The sequence below is a fragment of the Mustela nivalis genome (genome assembly GCF_964662115.1).
Source record: "Mustela nivalis genome assembly, chromosome: 12".
NCBI classification, from domain to species: Eukaryota; Metazoa; Chordata; class Mammalia; order Carnivora; family Mustelidae; genus Mustela; species Mustela nivalis.
In genome coordinates this window covers 13,225,139-13,239,563 of record NC_139031.1, presented here as the reverse complement: position 1 = coordinate 13,239,563, position 14,425 = coordinate 13,225,139, and the positions used below count along the sequence as shown (strand labels likewise).

At 42.1% G+C, this 14,425-nt stretch overlaps 1 protein-coding gene across 1 annotated transcript in view; it reads right to left on the bottom strand.

Annotated features, from left to right (window-relative positions):
* The window catches only part of PARP12 (poly(ADP-ribose) polymerase family member 12), a 42,627-nt gene that overhangs the window by 22,012 nt on the left and 6,190 nt on the right, over window positions 1-14,425 (bottom strand). The window contains exons 3-5 of the mRNA XM_082693887.1: window positions 12,992-13,292; window positions 10,849-10,950; window positions 4,787-4,910 (exon numbers count right to left, since the gene is read on the bottom strand). Coding sequence (XP_082550013.1) covers window positions 4,787-4,910; window positions 10,849-10,950; window positions 12,992-13,292 — 527 coding nt within the window. The remainder of the gene's footprint in view (window positions 1-4,786; window positions 4,911-10,848; window positions 10,951-12,991; window positions 13,293-14,425) is intronic.

Genomic DNA, 14,425 nt, shown 5'->3' with positions numbered 1-14,425 from the left:
AGGAAGAAGTTGCTGCAGCTGAGGTGGAAGAGGTTGCTGCCTGTGTTCTCCTCAAGGATTTTGATGGATTCCTTTCTCACATTGAGGTCCTTCATCCATTTTGAGTCTATTTTTGTGTGTGGTGTAAGGAAATGGTCCAATTTCATTTTTCTGCATGTGACTGTCCAATTTTCCCAGCACCATTTGTTGAAGAGGCTGTCTTTTTTCCATTGGACATTCTTTCCTGCTTTGTCGAAGATTAGTTGACCATAGAGTTGAGGGTCTATTTCTGGGCTCTCTATTCTGTTCCATTGATCTATTGTCTGTTTTTGTGCCAGTACCATGCTGTCTTGATGATGACAGCTTTGTAATAGAGCTTGAAGTCCGGAATTGTGATGCCACCAACTCTGGCTTTCTTTTTCAATATCCCTTTGGCTATTCGAGGTCTTTTCTGGTTCCATATAAATTTTAGAATTATTTGTTCCATTTCTTTGAAAAAGATGGATGGTACTTTGATAGGAATTGCATTAAATGTGTAGATTGCTTTAGGTAGCATAGACATTTTCCAAAATTCCATTTTTATACACAATTTTTTAAAAACCTCCTAGAGGTGTCTGGGTAGCTCAGTTAATTAGGTGTATGCTTCGGCTCAGGTCATGATCTCAGGGTCCTGGGATCAAGACCTGAGCCGGGGAGTCTGCCCCTCCCTTTCCCTGTACACACACACACACACACTCTCTCTCTCTCTCTCAAATAAATGAAGTATTTTTTTTTAAGATTTTATTTATTTACTTGAGAGAGTGAGAGAATGGGCATGAGAGGGGAGACAGTCAGAGGGAGAAGCAGACTGCCTGCTGAGCAGGGAGCCCGATGTGGGACTCAATCCCAGGACTCCAGGATCATGACCTGAGCCGAAAGCAGTCACCCAGGCGCCCCTCAAATAAATAAAATCTTGAAAAAAAACAAAAAACCCTCTTAGCATTCTAGGAATAAAATTGGGATTTGTTAGCAAGTCAAAGATTCCAAATATTCACTCATGCTTAAGGTGAAACATTTAATAATTACTCCTCTTAAAATCAAGGGAAAAAGAAGAAAAAATAATATTCCAGCTAATCACCACTTACATTCAGCATGCCAGTGGAGGTCCTAGCCACTACAATCAGGCAATAAGGCAATAAAAAGAAGTAACATGCGTAAGTATAAAAAAGGAGGAAATTAAAATGCTATTCACAAGGGTTCCTGGGTGGCTCAGTCAGTTAAGCTTCTGCCTTTGGCTCAAGTCATGATCCCAGGGTGTAGGATGGAACCCCACACTGGACTTCTTGCTCATTAGGGAGTCAGCTTCTCCCTCCCCCTCGTAAAATCTTTTTAAAAAATGCTATTCACAGATACTAACTTCTAGATAGAACACACAGGCAACTCTGAATTACAGATAATTCAAATTATCAGTAGAGTCTTCTGAGTTCAGATATTTTTTTTGTTTTTTGTTTTTTGTTTTTAATTTTATTTATTTATCAGAGAGAGAGGGGGGGAGAGAGCGAGCACAGGCAGAGAGAATGGCAGGGAGAGGCAGAGGGAGAAGCAGGCTCCCTGCTGAGCAAGGAGCCCGATGTGGGACTCGATCCCAGGACGCCGGGATCATGACCTGAGCCGAAGGCAGCTGCTCAACCAACTGAGCCACCCAGGCGTCCCGAGTTCAGATATTTTAGTAAAGTTGCAAGATGTAATAGCTGACAAAAAAGTCAATTGAATTTCTGTACATCAGCAGAGAGAAACAATTTTTTTTAAACTGGGGATGCAATGTACAATGTACAAAAGTTAACAATGTTTTATGGTGTATATATATTTTTAAAGATTTATTTATTTATTTGACAGACAGAAATCACAAATAGGCAGAGAGGCAGGCAGAGGTGAGGGTGGGGAAGCAGGCTCCCTGCCCAGCAGGGCTCCATCCCAGGATCCTGGAATCATGACCTGAGCTGAAGGCAGAGGGTTTAACCCACTGAGCCACCCAGGCGCCCCGTTTTATGGTATATTTAAAAGTTGCTAAAAGAATAAATTCTACAAGTTCTCATTATATCATAAGGGAAAAAAACTGTTTTTGTAACTGTATGAAGTGAGGGAGGTTAACTGAACTTATTGTGGGGGTCGTCATACAATGTATACATCTGTCAAGTCCTTGTGCTTACACTTCTACACTGTTGTATGTCAATTCTATCTCAGTATAACTGGGGGAAAAAAAACGTAATTCTCTAACACAAGATACCTAAGACCTTAATGGAGAAATTACAGAACTACTGAAAGACATTTAAAAATATTTAAATAAATCAGCTGCTATCATGTATATGAACAGAAAAATCTCAGCACCATTAGGATGTCAGTTCTCCTAGGACAACAGTCAATGTAATTTCAATTTCAAAAATTGCAGCAGAGATGAACCAGTAAGATTTAGAAATTTCTAAGGAGGAGCAAAAGACCAAGAGCCCAGGGAGCTCCAAGACAGACAAGATGGGAGACTGGCTTATCAGATGCCAACACACACTCTAAAGCTCCACTAGGTAAGACAGTGTGACACACAGACTGACAGACCAATGGAAGAGAAGAGACCAGAAACAGACCTGGGTGTATTTGCTAATTCCACACCTGTCACAGGTGGCCCTGGAAATACATGAAGAAGAGATGGCCTACTTAAACAAGTGATATTTGGCACATGGGTCTGAAAATAAGCTATAAAAGGTGTTAAGAGTTTGCCAAATTTGGCTCAATTTTGACAGGTTTAAAATAACTGCTGGCAATGGATGTTGGGGATGGCCGCACAACGATGTGAATGTAAAGCCACCACAGTGTACCCTTAAAGATAGTTAGGATGGCAAATTTTGTTATGTGTATATTATCACAATTTTAATTTTTTTTTACAATTTTAATTTTTTAAAATAAGTCTTTTTTTTAAAAAGCAATTTGGCAAAACTGGTTAATTCATCTGTGTAAGAATGAAAGTGGACCCATACTTCACCACCTGCAGCAAAAGAGTAAACACAGTCCTTAAAACATCGAGACTTTTGGGGCACTTGGATGGCTCATTGGGTTAAAGCCCCTGCCTTTGGCTCAGGTCATGATCCCAGGGTCCTGCTCAGCAGGGAGCCTGCTTCCTCCTCTCTCTCTGCCTGCCTCTCTGCCTACTTGTGATCCCTGTCTATCAAATAAATAAATAAATAAATAAATCTTTAAAAAAAAATCGAGACTTTTTAAAGAAAATTTAGAAACATTTCCTCATGGTCTTGGGATAAGGATTCCTTATGACTCAAAAAGTACAAAACCATAAAGATAAAGATGGTTAAATACTTCTCTATATTTAAAAAATATCATAAGTTGACAGGAAGAGTTTATTTTCAAAGCATATTTAATATTCAGAAAGTTAAAGAGTTCCTAAACTAAATAAAAAACTAAACACACAAACTTCCCTTCAACAAAACAAGCAAACTACAAGGAATGGCCCCCAAACAGGCAGAGACACTTTCTCTCATTAGGACCTGGAGAGAGGCAAGCCAAGATAGCACTTTACATCCCCAGGCTGGGCAAAGTTCAGATGGCAAACAATACCAGACATTAGGGAGATGGTTACCACAGACCATGGATGGGGGTGGAAAGCAGCAGAATCACTTCGGAAAACAGTTTAGCATCACCTGGCAGAGTTGAAGACAGACCCAGCCTACCCGCCCCCACTCGCCCCCCGCAGTTTCATCTGCCCCCCAACTCGCACGCATGTGCACCAGGAGACAGCACGCTGTGGCTGAGTCTTGAGAACAGAGCGCTGAGAGAAAGGCACCAGACACGGCGGTAGAGAGGGTAAGTCTCCATTTAGATGGGGCTCAAGACCAGGCGAGACTAATCTGTGGTGACAGATGTCGGAACAATGGTGGCCCACGGGTGGGCACTGACGCAAAGGGGACAGGAGAAGACTTTCTGGGGTGATGCAAACGATCTCTGTTTGGATTAGAATCTCTGCTACATGAACGCGTGCATTTGTCAAGACTCAGCGAACTATGCAATTTCTATCTGTGTACTTCCCGATGTGTAAATTCTGCCTCAGAAAAAGAGAGAGGGGGGCACATGTGAGCCAATTCATCTTCCAAAGGGGAACAATTTGTTTCACATACTCTACCAGCAGCAATTTGTGCGTAATTGCACTCTGAGCACAAATTTATTTTTCCCATTTAAAAAGTAGGCTTAAATTCTTTTCTTGGCAACATATTTTAGCAAGTTCAAGCCACAATATGAGAAGTATTTGAAAATAAGTCTCTCTGGGACTTGCCAATTGACTCTGAATTGACTAAGTGAAAATAGTGGGACACACTTAGAAAAATTAAAAAGTTAAAAGTCAAACAATAAACAGCAGTTCAGCTACAGGACTTTACACACAATGGCTAAAATTTCACAAATGAATGCCTCTTGCTCTTCCGCGGTAATCAGTGTGGATATATGTACGTGATCAATCCCAGCAGCAAATGATTCAAAACTTACTTGGTACCAACATCTCCTTTCCCCACGGCTCCTTCCTAAAGGAGAGAAAGGTGGGAAAGCAGAGGACCAAAACACAGTATGAACATTAACTTCTAATTTCCAGCCCAAAGCCTTTACCTCCGGTCCAGGTTGTTTACTTGGTGTGGGAGGGGAAGAGGGTGTGCATGTGTACACACATGTGTGTGTGATACACGCACGCGGTATCAAATCTCAACTCTGCCGAGTCTCAACTCCCCACCCTACACTCAACCAGGCACACAGCGGACACAAGTGACATATTTCATACCTGTCTTTCCTGGGATTGCTATATGCCTCTTCAATAAGCTCCATTTTGTCCAAATCCTTCCACTTGCCTCTGTCCAAGAACTGCCATCGATATGGCAAATGGAAGTGAACTTTATTACACTTATCTAAAATAAGAATATAAGGAAGTAAGGCATCTTGGCAATATAGACAAAGCATGACCTAGTCCTGTGGTTCTCAATGGGTGTGGTGCTGCCCACTGAACTGGGAACACTTTGGAGAACTGCAGGGGAGTCATTTTTAGAGCAGTCATACCTGAGCACCTAAATACTGAAATGCTGTGTGTTCTATTATACACACTTCCCTTTTATGCTTCCCCTTTTAACAGGACATTAGGTCAATTTTTAAAAACACGTGTTAGTAGGTTACATCATGTATGAATTTCATCTCTCCAGTCAAGAAGCTGATAGTGAGAACGCCAATCAGACTGCAGGGGGCAGTATGACAATCCATTATCGCTATGCATGTAGCATGTGGACAAGAAGCAGTCATAGCAAAAACAGAGTCAGGTTCATCTCCACTAGAAACCCATCCAAACCCTGACGCATCTGACCACAGCTAAGTCAGCAGTGTGGCTCCAGCCCACTCTGATCTTCTGGCTGCTAACATACTCACCCCCTCAACACCCCCACATCTCTGAAGATGTTTATACACACCACCCTGCCCCTGCCCAAATACACAGAATGGCCCAGCTCTACAGTTCCCAGCCAGTCACTTCCCCCACATCTTCCCTGTGCTCTCTGGGACCTCTGTCACTCCAGCACATCCTGCCTGCCTCGTCTGGAATGCACCCAACACTTTCTCTACCTTCCAATATTCTATAGGAGGTTCTGTTATATCCTCACAGAGGAAAGGCAGACTTAAAAGAAAAGCTGTAGGACGCTCTTTGCACTCTGACACGGACCTACCTCCAACATACACGCTACTGGGTAGAAAGATACATGACAAGGTACACATACCTCTATTCAGGTGAAACACAGAAAAGAAAAATTAGAGATACTCCGATTGAATACATACATACACGCATATTTTTCCTTGCTGAGGGGAAGTGGGTCACCAGGGACAAAGCTATGAGGAAAGATTCTTGTTGTTTCCTATGTCTTCAGAATTCTGAACCAGAAGAATATATTCCAAAAAACTAAATGTCTAGTTAAGTGAAAAAAGATACAAAAGCAGTGTGCATAGAGCACCTATGTGAGAAGGAAACTGACCAGACATATATGCTTATACAAGAATAAAATCTTTGGGAAGGACAGTCAAGAACTGGTAACAATAATTGTTTCTGGAGGGGATCTGGGTGCCAGAAAAAAAAGGTATGAGAGAAACATTTCCTACTGGCTGTCCTTCATGCATCTTTATCTTTCAAAACAATGACAATGAAATATGGCTAATTTGACGCTGGAAAAAAAAAATAAAATTTTCTAAAAGTCTATGTAGGGGCACCTGGGTGGCTCAGTCAGTTAAGCGTCTGACTCTTGATTTCAGCTCAGGTCATGATCTCAGGGTCGTGAGATCAAGCTCCATGCTCAACGGGGCATATGCTTGAAAGATTCTCTCCCTCTGTCCCTTGCACATCCACTTTGCTCTCTAAAATAGATAAATAAATCTTTAAAACAAACAAATAAATAATAATAATAATATTGTACACAGCCTTTCAGGCACATTTCAATGCCTCTTCTTTCCCACAGACTCTACAAAAGTTACCTTGCGGGAGGAGGACCATAGAGGCAGGTGAGCAGGCTGTCTGGGAATGTCAAAAGCCAGGCCTGAGGCCAGGCAGACAGGACAGACAAGAACACCCAGCCAAGGAGACTCAAACAAGGAAATTCCCCAGTTCACCAAGTCTGGGTTAAGCCACTCTGGGGACTCAGGACATCATGACTTGTCCAGAGTTATAGCATGGACAGCTCATAACAAGCTAAGAGACCTCTTGGACTCTCTACCAGAGTATGTATGATAGAACAATAATGAAGGGCCCAATCTGAATAGATAAGGTCACAGGCATGGTCCAGAGATCATAACCAAATAAGATTTCTTGTTCCCTCCCTGAGGGCACTATGGAAATGATGAGGGTTAATGATCAGTGTTCAGTCACTGCACCTACAGACCCCAGCTCAAGTGAGTGCTGGACAGCTGGAACAAAGACACTCCCCTTAAGAAGGCCCCCTTCAGGGAAAGCACACCACCCAATCACCTTCAGGCTGACATCTCCTTGTGAAGGACACAGGGGCCAAAGCAAGGTGCTGTGGTCGAACAGCAGTCCTGGGGCCTCCAGTTCTTAATGTGAGCTCAACGTGGAGCCCACATCACTCACAAACCAGAAGGAGCCCAAGAAAAAAGGGTGCCATGCAGGCCACTACAGCCATGGTGGCAGGTGAAGGCAGAGTCTCAGGTAATGAGGTCCCTTGTCTGCCATATCTTCCCTGGTCCTCTTGACCCCTTTCTCCATTTCCTTTCCCTCCTTCTAATGTTCCCTGCTTTGTTGAGTCTAAAGTCTAGAAGTCTAGGCTTTCCAGAAGGTGGGTTGCAAAAACCACATCGATTTGGGAGACAAAATAACACATCCATATCCCCTTTCTCCCTACATCACTTTAAATGACAGGCTGGACAGGGCACCTGAGTGGCTCAGTGGGTTAAAGCCTCTGCCTTCAGCTCAGGTCATGATCCCGGGGTCCTGGGATAGAGCCCTGTATCGGGCTCTCTGCTCAGCAAGGAACCTGCTTCCCTTCCTCTCTCTCTGCCTGCCTCTGCCTACTTGTGATCTCTGTCTGTCAAATAAATAAATAATCTTTTATAAATAAATAAATAAATAAATAAATAAATGACAGGCAGGAGAGAAGAACAAATCCAAAAATGCTGGAAAACAATAAGGAGTGTCATCAAAAAACCCACAGAAGCACACAGAATCAAACTTACAAGAGTTAAAGAGAGAAAAACCCAGGTAAAATATGCAGAAGAGAGCTGCTATGGAAATGGGTCTGGGGTGGGGGTCCTGAACAAACTCAGAGTTAGAGGTAACAAAAAAGCAAGGACACCTGGCCAGTCACAATGAGAGTAACTGGGACCCACCCACTAGAGCAGGCACTTCCTCCATTCCCTGCTTGTGCCTTGCAACCTTGTTCTTTGCCCCAAGGAACATGCGAGCGTGTGGCCAGAGTGCTGGAGAGAGAGAGAAGCCATCAAAGCTCCCACCCCACTCCGAGGATACATCTCAGCAGCCCACACCACCAAGCAGCTCTTCCCCTCTAAGCCCGAATCAGAATCGGAATCACCAGCAGACCCCAGGATTCTCAAGAAGACAACCAAGAGTCACCCAACATGTGAGAAAAAATAACACAGACGGGAAGCTAATTCACACACAAAAATCAATACCTAAGGAATAATTATTAGAGTAAACAGATCAAGAGTAACAGCCAGACCTAAAGATAAAAGTGAAACCTACAAAACTTCTAGGAAAAAAAAAAAAACATAGAGCCATTTTGAGGGGCTTGGAACAGGCAAAGATTTTTAGGACACAAGAAACAAACTATAAAAGAAAAAGATACTAATATGGTCATTGATATTGTAACTTTTATTCCTCAAAGGCACCATAAAGAAAATGAATATGAATGATACAGATAAGGAGAATATATTTTCAATACCTCTATCTGACAACGACTTCTATAAACAATACTCAAAACCCTCACAACTCAATAATGAGAGATCAACAATCCAATTTAGAAAATGGACAAAATAGTCACAAAACACCACATATTGTATAATTCCATTTACATGAAACATCCAAGCAAATCCATATAGACAGGATATAAACCTGTGGTTGCCAGGAGATGGAGGCAGGGAGAATTGGCAGAGCACCTCTTTGGGGCTGAAGAAATGTTCTAATATTGACTTGATAATACCTGCATAATTCTGTAACTACACTAAAAAGCATTAAATGGGTGAATTGTATGGAATGTGAATTATACTTAATATCTCAATCAAGCAGTCATATAAAAAAATTAGCAAAAAATTTAACTAGATACTTCACAGAAGATATACAAATGGCCAGTAAGTACATGAAAATAAACATTAAACATCATTATCATCAGGGAAAGGTAAATTAAAACCACAATGAGATATCATTACTCATTAATTACAATGGCTGAAGTTTAAAAGACTGACAATACCAAGTGTTAACAAGAACACAGAGCAACGAACTTTCCTACATTGCTTATGGGAAGGTATACCTACTTTGGAAGACAGTGGCAGTTTCTTATAAAAAGTTAAACACATACTTACATATTCCAGTAATTCCACATCAAGGCCTTCACTCAAGAGAAGTGAAAACAGATAACCACATGAAAACTTGTACATATTTGTAAAAGATTTATAAAAGCCAAAAACTTGAAACCTCTCAAATGTTCATCAAACATATGAATGGATAAACAAATTGTAGTCAGTCCATGCAACAGAATACTCCTTAGCAATAAAAAAGACCAAACTACTGATCTCCCAGCATGGACAAATCACAATAAACATGCTAAGTGAGCAAAGACAGGGACAGAAAAATACATGCTGTATGATTCCATTTATATGAAATTCTAGAAAGGGAAATTCTACAATGACACAAAGTACATAGGGGCTGCATGAGGTCAGAAAACTAGGGGGTGAGGATTAACTGTAATGGGACAAAGGGACACTTTCAGAATTAAGAAATTCTTTCATATCTAAATTGTCATTACCAGAACTCAGTGTATACTGAAAAATTCTAAATATTTAAAATTTTACAGTGGGTAAATTATAGCTCAATAATGTTGATTTTAAAAACATACATGTATATATGACACACATATCTGTTTGAGCTAGCATTCTGTTTCCAGGAACCGAGCTATGGAAATACGCATGTGTACTCAGATGCTCAATGGACTATCATTCTCACTGGATACTACAGTTGCTTTTTAAAAATAAGATGCACTGGGGCGCCTAGGTGGCTCAGTGGGTTAAAGCCTCTGCCTTCAGCTCAGGTCATGATCTTAGGGTCCTGGGATCAAGCCCCACATCGGGCTCTCTGCTCAGCAGGGAGCCTGCTTCCCCTTTTCTCTGCCTGCCTCTCTGCCTGCTCGTGATCTCTCTGTGTCAATAAATAAAGTCTTTAAAAAAAATAAAAACACAAATAAGATGGACTTACATATACTAAGGTGGAAAAAATCTCCAAGACACAATGTTAAGTAAAGGAAGCATGTTAAGGAATACCTATCACATGTACCCATCCGTTTAAAAATATGCAAAGCAAGCATCATGACCACACAGCACATGTTTACCTTTGGGGAAGGCTGAAGGAGAACTTCAGAATTTACTCTGTATTATTGGACTCTTTTACAAAGTGAAAGTAGTCCTGAATTGCTTGGGTGGCTTTTAAAGACTGAAAATGAAACAAGAAGTTTGGTGTTTTGTGTTTTTTTTTTTAAGAGTCACCAAATTTGTAAAGTAAGCTTTCTTCAGTCAAAGCCCAGGCCAACGGTAAGAAGAAAACAAAGGTTTAGTGAAAATACAGACACACATATACCCACAAGAAGTGCTACTTTTGATAAAAGAGAGACCACGGAGAGAAACCCCCAACTTAAGCTCTTGTTCCTCAAGAGCACACAGGGACATATACTGAGGGAGGGCCTTCTGGGTTTCTGAGGCATTTCTAAGTCTACAGCAACCCTTTACGAGGGACACTCAGATTTGTTCCCACTATATTGGGCATCTGCACTGGTCTGTGACCTCATGCTAAGCTGATAAAGGATCAACACTTGGCACTTCCTGCATGGACCAGTTATATTCCCAAAAACTCACCTATAGTCTTATTTCCGTAATTCAATTGTTACCATCTCTTATTTCCGAAATTCAATTGTTACCATCCTCAACTCCCCCAGAAATGCCACCCCAGCTCAGTTAAGAAGGCCCTAACCCTCTCTGGATGGGGGAGAAGAACTTGAAGGGTGGCCTTAGAGCAGAACTCTTGAAACAAGAAACCACTGTCCCGCCTGCAAGTGGAGGAAGGGGATTCCTCTGACCTACCTTGAAAGCTACAACTTTTCCAGATATGGTACAAGCAGATCTGATCGCTCTCCTCTTGGTTAGAGGTATTTGGGGACACAGAACCTGAGCTATCTCTTCTTTCTACAAAGAAATACCACAAAGACGTATCAGCATCCATCAGAGCTTCTGATATGACGGAGTCAGAGTAGTTCAAGATAAAAAGAGAGAAAAGAAAATTCATTCATTTCTCTGCAGAAGACAAAAGTGGGTGAGGCAATCTCACAAAATCCTATGATGATCAGGATGAACTTACCCTCAGACATGTAAATGGACCCTCTGGCTTTTTAGAGAGGAGCCAGGAAGCCTGAGGCCACAGGGCTGCTTGCCAAATCCAGGACACCACGGAGGGGTCCTTTTTTCTCTGGCTGTGCTCCTAATCTTGAAACCTCCTGGAGTAACTTCACGTCAGTTGTAGGAATTTTAATATAAAACAGGCACGGAGGAGATTTCAAAGTTTACCTTTACTAGTAGTGCTCTAATGAGACTTTACCCCTGGTCCCCCACCACCATATAAGTACATAAAATTCATTCGCAAACCTTCAGTATTCAGTATCACCTGTTATTTTGTTATTCATTTTCCTTTTCCTTTATATAGGCCCCTCAAGACACCCACAGGGTGGGCCTAAAAACCTATACCTTTGCGGCCTTTAAGGACACCACCTTTGCTCTCCAAAGGCAGACAGCTTTCCCTCCCTTCCTAAGGCCAAAATTGAACTGACGCTCGTAAAGATCTATTTAAAACAAAACCTATCTACATCTAGCTTCCCACTACTGAAAGAAATTAACCCAAAATCACTGAAGAAAATGTAAAGAAAAAAAAAAAACACATATAGCAAGGATAATTTTTAAATATAAAAAATCAGGTAAGATCATAGTGTTAAGTTTGTTTGCTGGTAGTCCTAGCACTCACCTGATATTTTAGCAGTGGTCTATTAAAAATCTTAGATAACAGGGTGCCTGGGTGGGCTCAACCCTCAGAGGTTGAGCCATTGCCTTCAGCTCGGGTCATGGTCCCAGGGTCCTAGGATCAAGTCCCACATGGGGCTCTCTGCTCAGCAGGAAGCCTGCTTCTCCCATACCCCACCCTCTCTGCCTACTTGTGATCTCTGTCAAATAAATAAATAAAATCTTTTTTAAAAAATCCTAGATAACCCCTATAAAAGCCTATTAAAATCCCACAGACAACACAGGGTTTGGTTATGCATTCTGGTGGGGGGTAAGGAGTACTGTGTCCTAGTGTCCAAAGGAAGTTACTCCAGGGCCCTGGCAAGCACCCAAATTTGTTAACTGAGAGAATGGATAACCAGAACGGCCAGCCAACAGCTGATACTGTGAAATCCAAAGGACCCCAATGTGTCATAACCTCTCTAATGGACTACATTATTTATTTCCCACATAATAAGTGAAGAAATGCTTATTTAATAAGCAATCTCTGCTCAAAATTTCCCCATTTGCCTGTCACTAAACCTGATGTTAAGAAAAAAAAAATGTTCTTTATGTTTCTTGATGTTCTTTAAGAAAAAAAAAAAAGTATTCTAGCACACTTGGTCATTCAACAAATGCCTAAGTGCCCACTGTAGGTCAGGCACTGTCTAGGTACTGGAGAGGAACAATGAACAAAGCAAATTTATGGGGACTAAATAATTCCCTTTATTCATGTCAAAAAGAGAGCTGAAATTAAAATAGGCTTTGTTCCTCTGCCTTCGGCTCAGGTCATGATCCCAGCGTCTGGGATAGAGCCCCACATCAGGCTCTCTGCTCAGCAGGGAGCCTGCTTCCCTTCCTCTCTCTCTGCCTGCCTCTCTGCCTACTTGTGATCTCTGTCAAATAAATAAATAAAATCTTTAAAAAAAAATAAGATAAAATAAAATGGGCTTTGTTCACAGCAGATTAGATCATAGTGTTAAGTTTGTTCGCTGGTAGGAATTCATTCACCTTCCACATGAATTGGCATTTATTTAGAATATCTTGCTTGTTTGTGGCTATGATTTCAAGTCATCTTCAAAACACCCACTAGCTGGGAAGGAATCACCAACAGCACTTTACTAAAAGCAGCAGAGACTTGCCTGAGGTCACACATTCCATTAATGTGGAATCCAAGAGCCCCAGTCCAAAGCCTTACCAGAAGTCCCCTGTGGGCCCAGGGTAGGAGGATGCCCTCTGCTGGTGGTGGAGCTCCGATTCTTGATGTCGTGAGCATTTCTGTAAATGGAAGGCAGCCTGCTCACCAGATCTGAGCTCATGCCCAACCTCTCCAGTTTTTCCAGATTCTCAGCATTAGAGATATCATGTGATCTCTTACAGCTAGTGCCAAACTTGCATTCACCCTGTAAAAAATACTGGCAGATATGGAGTTTGATACACTGCTTTTGAAAGGAACAAGAGCCGTAGGGTCCATCTCCTTTGTTATAATGAAGGCAGATCTGTTGACAGAAAAGGAAAAAAACACCAGCTTAGGAAGGCCACACAGGACACTACCCCCACTCCCGACCAGTGCATGGTCACAAGAGGTTCCTCTAGAGACCTAGCCAAAGCTGTGATTCCATCATCCTCACAAGCTGCAGAGCTATGAGAACATCCCCCACTCTAGACGGATGACTGCTAATGGATGCCCTTGAATAAAATGAGAACTGGGTGGACAGCAGATTGTGCAGAATAAGCTCTTCCACTGGGAAAACCCAAAGAACTTCCAACTGATCAGAGCTGCTTCCTTCTCAGGAGACATTTCAGTGTAACTCATAGGGCAGCAAGTTAACAACTTATACTCCACTTACAACCTCCCGCATTGACTCACCAATACTCCCTAAGCCAGGCCTCATCATACCATCTTCTTTTTCTGAAATTCAGGGTCAAAGAGGCTGAGTGTTTAAAGCATCTTGGAGAAGGCCAAATACAGCCCTTTTCTTTCTCAAGAGCTAACAGAAACTCAGAGAAGTTCACTGGCTTGCCCTAGCTCACACGGCTATCGACATTTGGTATGTACAATGTATATTGAATTGGTTGTTGGTAAAGCTGGGACGTGAACTTGAATCAATTGCACCTTCTCTACATTCCAAATTCCCGAAGATGAGAACCAGGCCAAAGACTACCAAGGGTCTACCCAGGCAATTCACAGGCATTACACTGAACAAGAGATAGAAATGCAGCAGAGGGCTGTTGAACCCAGACTTAGATCAGTAGGGACTCCACTCTGGGGATGGAAGCCCCAAGGGAAAAGGCCAGAAAGAGCTATGCCCTAACCTTGATTTTGCCACGTACAAGATGCCTAACCTTAGGCAGGCCACTCACCAGCTCTGAGTTTCAGCTTTTTAATCCCTAAAATGGGAATACTTCCACCTATAACACTGGGCTATCACGAGGATTAAATGGGAAACACACAAAGTGGCTAATACAAATGTCTTTGAACATAGCAGGTGCTCGATTCATGGTGGCAGTCCCCGACTGCTCATCCGATAAGGGGACCAGACTGCAAGCAGAAGGCCTGGCAGGAAAGCTGCACTGGGTCCAAATATACAGTCACAGCTCCCAGTTGCTGGCACTGCGTTCTGAAACAACC